Consider the following 12,274-nt stretch of genomic DNA (forward strand, 5'->3'; position numbering starts at 1 on the left):
AGCTCATGTCCTCCATCGAACTGATGGCGGCGCTCCGGCGGGCCGCGTAGTGCCCTAGCCCTGCAATTTAAGTTGACCGCCGGTGCCAAAACCCTACCTGTCCACATTCCCCCCTCCCGTCCGCCACTGCCGCCACTTTCGAATCGCCGTCCGCCACCACTAGTAGCCATGCCCCCAAGCCGTCGCGTAAGGAGCATATCTACCGCCGAAGCGCAAGCTGAAGCTCCTTGAGCAGATCCGGGCAAGGCGCGAAGCCCGGATCACCGTGGGGCTACCTCGGGACGCGGTGTATCCGGAGGAGGATTTGGAGGTTGTGGAGGAGGAGGAGGACGCGGGGAATGCTGGGGACGCGGATCTGCAGGCGGAGCAGCAGGCGATCCTCGATTCCCTCCGGTCGAAATCTGAGGCGGAGGCCACACGCTGTCGTCGGCAGGAGGCGGAGCACGCCGCGGAAGTCGACGAGATACTCGCGTATGTGGATAAGAAAGAGGAGGAGCCAGAGCCCTCCTACGCGCCCATCTACCCGGCGTCCTGCAACGACGTCGTGGACATATCTGACAATGATGCGTTTTCGTTAGCGTAACATAATATGTAGGTTTATTTTGCAGCCGGTCACATCCGTGAATGTTCGAGAGGTCGGATTTGCCAATTCCGATTATAGATACTCTTATATTTATCGTAGGCGGATTCTAGACATGAATACAACTAATATGAATCGGAGAGCCTATAATCCTAGTCTAATCAAAAAGGCCCTTGGCCAAAGGGCAAAGAAGTGAACCTCAACAGAATCCTCCAGTACTTTATGTTGTGCTATTTTGTGTGCGTGAACTTATGTTGAATCTTATGGCTGTGGTGGTTTACTTTATTATTATAAAAAGGTGCCAAAGGAGTGCAGCTATTCGGTGCCCAGACTCATGCACCCAATTAGAAAAAAATTCAAAAAAAATACTAGATAAATTCAAAAAATTCAAAAAAAAAATCCATGGTACTGCGTGAGGTTCGCTCCAAATATTAGCTCATTTGGACATCTGAGTAACTGTCAGCAAAAAAGACAAATCAGGTCAAAACAGTACGTGAACAGTAAACTGTTTTAGAGACCTTGAATTTGTCTTTTTTGCTGAAAGTTGCTCAGTTGTCCAAATCATATGAAAATTAGGTCGGACCTCACACACCAAATTATCTACCATGAGAATTTTTCGAGTATTTGTTTTGAATTTTTTTATTGAGCACGGGTGCAGATGGGCCCGGAATCAAAAAAGATTTTCGTGCCAAAGGCTTTTTGGGCAAGGGCAAAGAAGTGAAAGGAAAAGTCAACTACCGGCTGTGTGTGCATGAGGAAGGAAGAAGCCCGCGTGTTGGTTAACTATGAGCCACCCCTCCCGGCGCGACTCCAGACTCTTCCACAGTTCCACGTCTCCCTTCCGTCCAGGCTTCGCTCACCGAAATGGCGAAACCCTCCCAATCCCGCCTCCTCCTCGTCTTCCCCGTCGCCGCCGTCCTCGCCGCGGCCTTCCTCCTCCCGCTCGCCCGCTCCGACGCCTCCGGGCCCAACCCCACCGCCTACGACGAGCTCCGCCTCCGCGGCTTCCCGCGCGGCCTGCTCCCGGCCAACGTTCGCGGGTACACGCTCGACGCCGGCTCGGGGGACTTCGCCGTCGACCTCGACTCCAGCTGCCGCATCGTGCTGCCGGCGGGGAGCTACCTCGCCAACTTCAACGACCACCTCACCGGCCACCTCGACGACCGTCGCATCTCCGGCCTCAGCGGCATCCGCGTCAGGGCTTTCTTCCGCTGGTGGTCCATCACCGGGATCCGCGCCGATGGAGACGAGCTCGTCTTCGAGGTGGGCTCCGTCTCCGCCAAGTTCCCCGCCCGCCACTTCAACGCCAGCCTCGAATGCCCCGCCAAGGCCGACTCTTAGTACTATAACAAGGTATTACTAGTGCTGAACTGCTGATATATCATGCCTCTGTTTCCTATTGCTTGCTTGTACCTTAAAAGAACAGTGTCTCTACGTTGTAATGATTCCTTGATTTTCAATTCACAGTAGTACACTAGTACTATAGTTGCTTCGATATGTTGGTTTTTTTTATATAGCTTACCACATATGCCATGTGGTGGTAGTACTATGGTTGCTTAATAGTACTCCCTCCGTTCCTAAATTTAAGTCTTTTTAGAGATTTCAATGTAACTATATACTGATGTATATAGACGGAGTTTAGAGTGTAGATTCACTCATTTTGCTCCGTATGTAGTCCGTAGTGAAATCTCAAAAAAAAAAAAAACTTACATTTAGGATCGGAGGGAGTACTAGATTGGAAGGATATGGACATATTAAAGACTAGATGTCGTTGGTGGTAATTTGGATTGGTTTAGTGCCAACTGTTTCGAATTTTGACTAGCTTCAGTAACTACAGAGTGGAATTCAACTAAATTTCTTGTTTACAATTGCAGTGCGCTATATCTGGATGCTTAACTGCTGCTTTTTTTTTTGCATTTCACCTTTTCTTATTGCTTGTTTATTATTCCATTTTCCATAACCAACTATAGTCCTTTAATACCAAGATATTTTCCAGACAAACAAAATATAATTTTTGGTATTGCGGTCATTAATTAATATTCAGCTGCTTTCATTACTAGCATTGGAATCAAGTCAAGGCATGCTTGCTTGTGGCAAAGTAGCTTTGCAACTGAAGAATACAAGCTGTAAAATGCTATGTAACACCTTGGACAGTAGGACAGGGATACAGGGTATAATTCTTGAATAATTTGAGTTAGCTGCCATGGAAGAAGTACAAAAATGTGAATCAAATTTCAAATGAAAGGTTGTTAGTTGTGAACCATGATCCTTGCAGTGTAAACTGAAAGGCTACTATTTTACTGCTGCACAACTCAAGAATTATGAGCTCCCACACTTCAGTTCATTTCTCGAGTCAAGCATCAGTTGGTCATCTCATGATGTTATATCAAACTGATGTCACTATTATTTAACTGTACTGGTTAATAATCATTCATTTACTGCATGTTCAGGTTCACTAATGCGTTCACGGCACCGAGGGTTTTCCGAGTGATTGTTAAGCTGAAAATGGCCCAGCCAGTCAGTCTTGTGCATTACTTCCCTTTTTGATCTTGTTTTGACTCTACTGCATGTCAGACTCTGCCCCGCAAAAATTATGCCAATGATCAATTGAAGTAAACTACAATATTCTACAACATGTAGAACCACATGCATCTCATACTGTGAGCTAGAACAATATAACCCTAAGTCTCTTAGAGGAAACTTGAATGAGTAATTAGAGACAGTACAGCAGTTGATGTTTTAAAGGTCCTTTAGTGTGATTGTTTTGCCTTCCATGATCGCTCTCTAGACTCTGGTAACAAGGATGGACTGGTTTGAACAGCGAGGTGGTGCTTGGCATGTCGGGTAAACAGAAAACAACCCTGATGGATCACCACATTTATGAGTATGCAACTAATTTTCAACTTTAGTAGTTAAAAGATATATTGCTAGCCAGCATTGATCTTAAATTAATTGACTGATATTTGCTAGTGGTGAACTGCTAGTTGTGCAATCTAGCAAGCGCAGCTAAGAGAAGGGTGGCAGCGGTAGTGTGGTCATGTTGTCAAGACAGGTTGTGCAGCTAGGGCGTTTAGGACGTTTAATAGAGTTGCTGTATCATGGAGGTATGGAGTAGCCTCTGATGACATTACCAAGCAGCAGAATAAGATAACAATGCTTCTACCCAAGCACCATGGAGAGTCATGTCATAAATAAACTAATATAACTAAGGTTTTGCTTAATGAAATTTACTTCCCGATAAACAACTTTTGTTGCTGCTAGATGGGCATCAAACTCCTCCGCTATTTCCACTCCCCCACCTTCCTCTACCACTACCTGCTTACGTCACTTGAATGGATTTTGGTGAAAGAGAACATGTTACCACTTATATAACAATCACATCCATAACATTTCCTGGTTTGGGGCTGGATGCAAATCAGGTTTGATTTGCAGTGAGCTGGGTATGTATGCGCGTAATACGTTGTATGAATTGCCATCTTGTAGGACATGGTTCTGTTAGAGTTGTTTGATCTCTTTATTTTCATGAGAGTAACTAGATGGTTGTTTATGTATTGTTGTCTTTGTTTACATGGTTGCAATTTTTGTAGCTCGAAGATTTATTTCTATGGTAAACTATGAACTTGTTCCTCTTGGGGGGTTCAGGGCAGAGTATAGCACCGACTTGCCTAAACACTATGCAACTTACAATTTTATGTATTAGCCTTTACATGATGTAATATGGTTCTGGTGTAGGCAGGCACCACATAAGAGAAATACTGATGAAGGTGTTTGTCACAAGGCCACGTGTGACAAATGTAAAATCCAGCAAGCTAATGCCTTTTGTCTTGCACCTAGTCATTGAAGCTTTACACAGTTATTAACAACGTAGTAACATTTAATCAGGACTCAGGGAGTACGGAACAAATGACAAATCATGTGTGGGCACCGAAGCAAAGATATTCACTGTTTATTTTCGTACCAAGAAAACATCCCCAGGGATTCCTGGAGTCTGTTGAAACGTGGAAATAGATTGCTGAATTACCCAATCTTTTTTCTTTAGAATTGCTTTGCGCTATGTCAGAGCGGATTCTAAGACGTCAAAAGCATATTTCTTAGCACCAGGTTTGGCCTCACATTGCACACGCACTTAATTGAGACGCTGAAGTGTTGCCTCTTGTTTGCAGGAACTGTTGCGTGCCTCATGACACTGGCATACCATCAAGTCGCCTTGACGTCGAGCACTATGATTGTTTTTAATCTCTCACTGCCTTTGTAATTACTACTTGTGTATAAGGCTGGATCCCTAAGCCACCACTCCACTTTCGACACCAAGAAAGCGGGATAATGTAAAGGTTCTTCTTTGCTCTTTTGTTGGATGGCTTGTCGTAATAATCCTGGGAACTGGTAATGGTTTTTATTTCAGTTTGTAATCTACAACTTCTGGTGTGGCGAGTATACTATACCTAACTAGAGAGAGAATCGAGAGATGTAAATGAATCATGTGTATGTCTTAACCCACTTATATTGTTCAACACGGGTGGGAGTCGAACTCAAAACCTTGCACGTTACGCATTAATCCGGATTGATGGCTTTGTATGGCTGAAAATTGTGTGGGATTGACATGCATGCATTGATGATTGACACATCAAAGAGAAGAAAGTGGAGGAGGCCCGAGCTTTACATGGCTGGTAATCAAGAGGGATTTATTTCATCAGAGATGAGAGAAGAAAGCGGAGCTCATGCGCATGGGTCCGGCTAATTACGCATGCATCAATAGAGAAGGGCAATTAAGCGGGATTGTAGAAGGCACGCATGCATTGAAATTAAAATAAAAAAACTCCCTATGAGTCTAGCGGAAGCACGCCAAGATACCAGTTGCCGCTATTCTTTTTATTGGAGAAGTCGAATCGTCCTGTTGCAAAGCGAGAAGGACGACGTTCGATGGTATTTCAAGTCAGAAGGACGACGTTGCAAAGCCGACCACATTATGACCGACGTTGATGTATGGACGCATGTCGTTGCCAGGTCAATCGGTGTTGCTGCAAATTGGACCCATGAATTTATAAAGCTAACTGAGTGTAGATTTTAATATTTTGTAGAAGTTTCCGCACTATCAACGTCAACGCTCGCTTTGTGGTAAATGCACTGATGATATACATTTCTTCTACATCCCGGTGTGTGTCTCACTGCCTTGCACTGTCCGATGCTATCATGTCGCATTGATGAATGTTTTCATAAATACGTCAATTTTCTCTCCCGTTGCAACGCACGGATCCTTTTGCTAGTGTTCCTAAAACTCCTGCATACCCAATGGAAAAAATAAGGAGAAAATGTGAAACATATAACAATTATTGTCTCTTTCAACTCAATATGAGAAAACTAATAGGATTTAGAGGACAATAAATATGTTGTATATAATTTCCTAAAGAACCCGACGGGGAAAACAGAAAGTATGACATATGATCTCATGTTGATATTATCTCATTGAAAACCTTTATTAGAACATGTATAGTAAACTTATGAAGGGAAAACGAGTATAATATGATGAATTGGACAAGAACAATTAAGGAAGATACTAATTTTTGCAAATTTGAAAGTCGTCACATACCAAATGCATGAACAGATTTTTTGAAATGTTGAAGTTGGTAGAGACTGTGAACAAATAAGTTGTGTGATTTGATTTGCAAGATGAGCAATATAGTCGTATTGCTTATTATGTACTCCCTCCGTCCCAAAATAAGTGTCTCAACTTTGTACTAACTTTAGTACAAAGTTGTACTAAGGTTAAGACACTTATTTTGGGATGAAGGGAGTAAAATGTTTGCATGCGGGCAACACAAGCAACATTATCTTAGAGATACTGGTTGGTGGATGTAGTCACTAAGGTCTGTTTCGAAGACTTTCATGGGATGGCTACCACACCTAGCAGGAACACAAAGCTCTACGATCTGACATGATAGGGATCTGATCAATGTATCCAGTGATATTGGTGTCAAGATTTCTCTGAAACTAAAAGATTAGGACAAGGTGTTTGATGCATTGGAGATATCGAAAGATATTCTTGAGTCCCAATCAATTATGTGTGGTGGGTCCAATGGCACTAGGATATAGAACTTTGTGTCTCAATATCGCATTTCCATTATCTCATGGTTTTAATGGATCTTTCTCCACATCTAGAGATTGAACAACCATGGTAGTTATGTATGGATAAAGTTTGTCCACAATGAATTTCTCCAATATATTCTGGATATAGACAATATGGTGTACCATAATGCATGAGTGAAGGTCCTCGAGGTCTATATCCTAGTGCCATATGGTGACGTGATTCATCATGCAGGAGTAATCCTTGTGTATGACGAGCACATATGGGTAATCATCATTGTAGGAGTAATACTTGCATGTAAGGGACTCACTACGTCGGTTGTACCAAAATGTACTAACAACAATAAGTTGGTGACTTACTGATTTTACACAATGTATTTTGTGTTTTGCATTTCGATTCAAAATGAGATTTCATTGGGAACCATCTATGTCTGAATATAGTTATCCATATGGATATGTGATCACTACATCTATCAACTGCATAGATAGATGATTTTATATTGCCAATGATATAAATTATCGAAATCAGATTCCACCTCTGGAGAATAGTTGGGTATCCGCATGAACCCTTGTGCTACAATACTTGCTCTATGTTTCACCACCCCGTTGTTCTCATTCTGATCCAGAAGAAAACTAGTGTAGGTATTGCTTACGTGAATACCTTTCCTTTATTGAGCAAGATTATTCCTACCTAGATTACACCCTTTGCTTGAGTTTAGTCCGAGTGTTGTTCATACTTTGCCATGGCCATGGTCTTTGGACTTGAATCATGTGAAAGGTTTTTGAAATCTAGTTGACAAATGTATGTCAATAATTGTAGACTTCCGGTTATACATTTCTCCAGAATCTATATATGTATATATAATTGATCGAAATATCGTTAGCCATGGTGACTGTTCGCGATTCCCAATGTGGTTGAGTCGGGTATTCTGATGTCCCGGTCATTGTGTGCACTACCCATTAGGTGTCTGTCAACATGAAGTCGACTTGCATTTACTGATTCAGAGGCCTTGATATCCTTGCTTGCGAGAAGCTGAATCCTGATGCACTATTGCCGTACTTCTCCCCCTGTTGCTTTGAACGGGGAGTTGAGTGGTTTTACTTGGTACCTCCACTCTTTCCGACGTATTTTTACAGGATTGCAGGATCGTGTGAATGCATTTGACAGGTTATTTTCAATGTGTTGCAAATCTTCTGAACGCATGGTTCAGATCTTTGAGTGCGTGGATTTGAGGAAGAAATGTGTCAAGCATTCCACTAATTTCCTGGCATTCTTTATGGTACTTGAACTCTCCCCCTAATGCTTGGAAATGTTCCTCATTGAATTAGCATACGGGCCTTGAATAACTCCCCAAGTGAGGGGCTCGAGATATTGACGAAAATACAGTTATCGCTCACATAGGTCCCATATATATGCTGAGGGGCCAATGATTTATGACGGGGTGGTGATATCAGTATGCAATCGAATTACCGCAGATGGAAAATACTTGGTATATTTCCACGTATCAAAGATAGAGGGGAATAATGTTATGTAGTTTGGTCATGAGTGTGTAAAACAACATAACTCCAATGTAAGTTGGTAAGTTGCAATTATGAGGTAAAGATCATGCAATGAGCTTAATTATTTTGATAAAGGATTCTACCAAACCATTTTGAGTCTAGACATATAGGACAAAGTGTTAAACTTCAATCCTAGGGCCATAGTGAAGGCACACAAGGAGAATTCTGCAACATTGTCCATCAGTTTTGATTTAAATCGATATTCAGGATAACAAGCCAATGGTTTGTGTGGATAAAGCACACTTAGGACCATCATGTGGATGTGTCTCTCAATACCATGGATACTTGAATAGTCTAGTTAATGGATGGGAAGAGCCACTTACCTCAGCTTGATGCATTCAAGGAGTCTGAGTTGTTCAATGTAGACTTTAAGGTGTGCGAGCCTTAAAATTAGCTTCCGTATATCACATGTAGTGCACACAAAATCGAAATATTATTAGAATTTAGCATCATAATAGTCATAAACTAATGGAATTGCTGTTAGTTTGGGTTCAACCCAATGTCTGGATGACCAAGGCGAGTAGGCCAAGTTTGTCATGTACAAGGCATTTTGGAAAACTATCTTGTACGCAACATGTGCTACGGGTTTTGTAGCATGTGTAGTACAATCTTGATGATATATAGAGAATGTGCTTGCCATATACGCTGCATATGGTAAAGAGAAGATATTCCTCTTTGTTGTCATCATAAGTTTTGCTATGGAAACTATTTTGACGGATACCTCTATAGCTTAGTAGGGTACGAGTTGAACCGGGATGTAAAAGCATCCTCAATGTTACCCGACTACCCATAGGGATAGTAAATATGACCCCAGTCGAGCCAACAATTACATCATCGCGTTTAGCGATTTTATAATATCTCCTTTTCTCTCAGCGAGAGTGGAAACATTAGACTTCCCTGAGTATAGAGTTCGTGGTGTATATGTCCACAAGACACATATCATCTTCACTCCAAAGTTCTTATCTAGTGGAGAACATAAGACGAAGTTGTTTGTAGGGTACAAAACCACCTCAAAATTATCCTTTCCGATCAATCTATTGAGCTATTCCTATAAGTGTCACAAATAGCCCTAGAGTTCGTACTAAAATAACACCATATGATACACATCAACCAACTCTAATGTCACCTAGATACTCCAATGTCACCACAAGTATCCGTGAGTTAATTATACGATACGCATCAAACAACTTCAGATTCATAATATTCAATCCAACACAAAGAACTTCAAAGAGTGCCCCCAAGATTTCTACCGGAGAAAGTAGGACGAAAACATGCATCAACCCCTATGCATAGATTACCTCAATGTCACCTCGCCGCGAGTTGAGTGACAAAACATACATCAAGTGAATCAATATAATACCCCATTGTCACCACGGGTATTCATATGCAAGACATACATAAGTGTTCTCAAATCCATAAAACTATTCAATCCGATAATAGTGAAACCTCAAAGGTAAAAACTCAATTCATCACAACAAGATAGAGAGGGAAAAAACACCATATGATCCAACTATATTAACAAAGCTCGTGGTACATCAAGATCGTGCTGCCAAATCAAGAACACGAGAGAGATATCAAACACATAGTTACTAGTACATACCCTCAACCTCGAGGGTGAACTACTCCCTCCTCATCATGGTGGCCGTCAGGATGATGAAGATGGCCTTTGGTGATGATTTCCCCCTCCGACAGGGTGCCGAAACGGGGCTCCAGATGCTATTTTGAAGGTACAGAGGCGTGCAGTGGTGGAGTCGAAGTTCTAGGGTTATTTCTGGTGGTTTCTCTATTTATAGGATTTTTGGCGTCAGTCTCACGCTAAGATGGGCCACAGGGTGCCCACCACCCACCAGCCCACAGTCTAGGCCCCGGGCGCCCTGGTGGGTGGTGGCCACCTTGTAGCTCCTCTAGCCTTCCCATGAAGCTTCTAGTGTCTCTTTTCTTCCAAAAAAATCGTCGAAAAGTTTCACTGCATTTGGAGAACTTTGATTTCTGCAAGAAAAATACCGCGGTAGTTGTGCTGAAAACAACGTCAGTCCAGGTTAGTTCCATTTAAATCATATAAAATTGCACCCAAACCATATAAAATTGTTGTAAACATGGCATGAATACTTCATAAATTATAGATATGTTGGAGACGTATCAATGATGTTTATGCTACTAGAGTTGTTGTAGAGGACAGTGGAGATGTTAGACCGACGACTGAAAGATTCTAGATAGTGCCTAGGGCATCGAGGTCTGCTGTTGTACTTGTTGCAGATACGAGAGTTACACATTCTGCTCCTGTTGCTGCTTCTACAGTGCCACCACCAGCCTCTACTCCACTAGCTCAGCAGACATCAGCCGAAGCTTTCGCTGATGAACTTCTCTCAACGCCATCTACGCACACCAGAGCTGCTAGCCAGAGATCACCACCAGGAGCTGTCGAGGATCATGCCTAGACAGACACATAGCTCTATACCTATTCGACCTTTTTGGTACTTGTTGCCAAATGGGGAGAATTTGTATAGATCATTAGGCTTTGAGAGAGAGTGTCTTGCTTTTGCTCATTTGTTTTCTCGAGTTTTTGCTAATTGATCCGTGCTACTTTGTTCGTCATGCTTGTGAGATACTATGTTGGTTGTTTGTGCTTGATCATACTATGTCTCATGTTATGCTTAATGCTTATCCATGTATGATCATTCACTTGTGTTTTGGTGATGCGTGCTTACTATTCCAATCATATCATTTTGTAAGCTCCACCAAGTCATATGTGACATGGATGAGTGACCCGTGATCCTAATCGATTGTGCATTTGCATTCAAATGCAATTTTTTTAATAATGCACAAAATTAGGGGGGGGGCTCTTGCTTATCACATACTTCTCAAAGCGATGATGTATTTCATTCATTTAATCATTTGTTGAAGCTTTGATGTAACATCCCAAAATTCTAAATTTTGGAATGTTATAATAAATAAATAGTTTTGATTGTTTGTTTGATTGTGGTATGGTTGCTTGTGTGAAATTAAGTGAAATTTGAAACTTTTTTAAAGTTAAGTGAGAGGGAATAAAATGACTTTCCCAAAACTTTCACCTTGCATTTATGATCTCCATGAATTCAAATTCATTTCATCACAAAACCCTAGAGTGAAGATGATATGACTTCTTCCATTTAAATAAATGAAAAGGGTTTTTGAAAATATTTGAATTTCATTTGGACATATTTCAAATTCAGAAAGAGACTCCAACATGATGTGGAGTTGAACCAAGAAGTTTGTAAGGACAAGGAGATCGCCCAATTCGTGAAGATCTACCCGAGTGAGGCAAGTCCTTCGTGGGCGCTGGCCATGGTGGGATAGACAAGGTTGCTTCTTCGTGCACCCTTCGTGGTTGGAGCCCTTCGTGGACTCGTGCAGCCGTTACCCTTCGTGGTTTGAAGTCTCCATCAACGTGGATGTACGATAGCACCACCTATCGGAACCACGCCAAAAATCTTCGTGTCCCCATTGTGTTTGCCTTCTCCAAACCCTTCTTTTACTTACATGTGCAATGTCTTACTTTCCGCTGCTATACTCCTAAAATTGCATGTGTAGGGTGTTGCTTGACTTGTCATAATTGCTAAAGTCTACCTACAACTAAAATTGGGAAAAGGTTAGGTTTTATTTGGTCAAGTAGTCTAATCACCCCACACCCCCTCTAGACATACTTCCGATCTTACATGTGTCTTTCCTGTCAATGTCACAACCGAGAGTTTTCAATATCTTCCATGCTAAACACATTAGCGGCGGTTCCCAAGCGAAAAGGTAAAGTTTACTCCCCCTCAGCCAACAAACACAAGCCATGGCTAGCCGAATCCTTGGGTCCCTCCATGCCAACAACTTTTCGAGGGATTTTGTTTCATTATTTTGCGATTTGATCATGGGACTGGACATCCCGAATACCAGCCCCTCTCGTGTAAGGACAAGTGAATAAACACTTATCATGAGAATAAACACTTATCATGGAAGATACTAACTGCCCCCTGTCGCTCCATGAGCAGTATGGGCACACAAAGTAGATGCTTATTTGAATGTTTA

At 42.0% G+C, this 12,274-nt stretch overlaps 1 protein-coding gene across 1 annotated transcript; it reads left to right on the plus strand.

Moving 5' to 3' along the window:
* Positions 1-1,378: 1,378 nt before the first annotated feature.
* On the plus strand, positions 1,379-5,115 carry LOC123078502 (uncharacterized). Its single transcript, XM_044501034.1, has 2 exons — positions 1,379-1,933; positions 4,744-5,115. The coding sequence occupies exon 1, from the start codon at positions 1,445-1,447 to the stop codon at positions 1,919-1,921; it is 477 nt and encodes a 158-aa protein (XP_044356969.1). The 5' UTR covers positions 1,379-1,444; the 3' UTR covers positions 1,922-1,933; positions 4,744-5,115.
* Positions 5,116-12,274: the final 7,159 nt, after the last annotated feature.

The sequence above is a fragment of the Triticum aestivum genome, chromosome 3D, assembly GCF_018294505.1.
Source record: "Triticum aestivum cultivar Chinese Spring chromosome 3D, IWGSC CS RefSeq v2.1, whole genome shotgun sequence".
Classification (NCBI taxonomy): Eukaryota; Viridiplantae; Streptophyta; class Magnoliopsida; order Poales; family Poaceae; genus Triticum; species Triticum aestivum.

Excerpts from the sequence above, each read along its gene's own strand:
- LOC123078502 (XM_044501034.1), top strand. The coding sequence starts at position 1,445 with ATGGCGAAACCCTCCCAATCCCGCCTCCTCCTCGTCTTCCCCGTCGCC.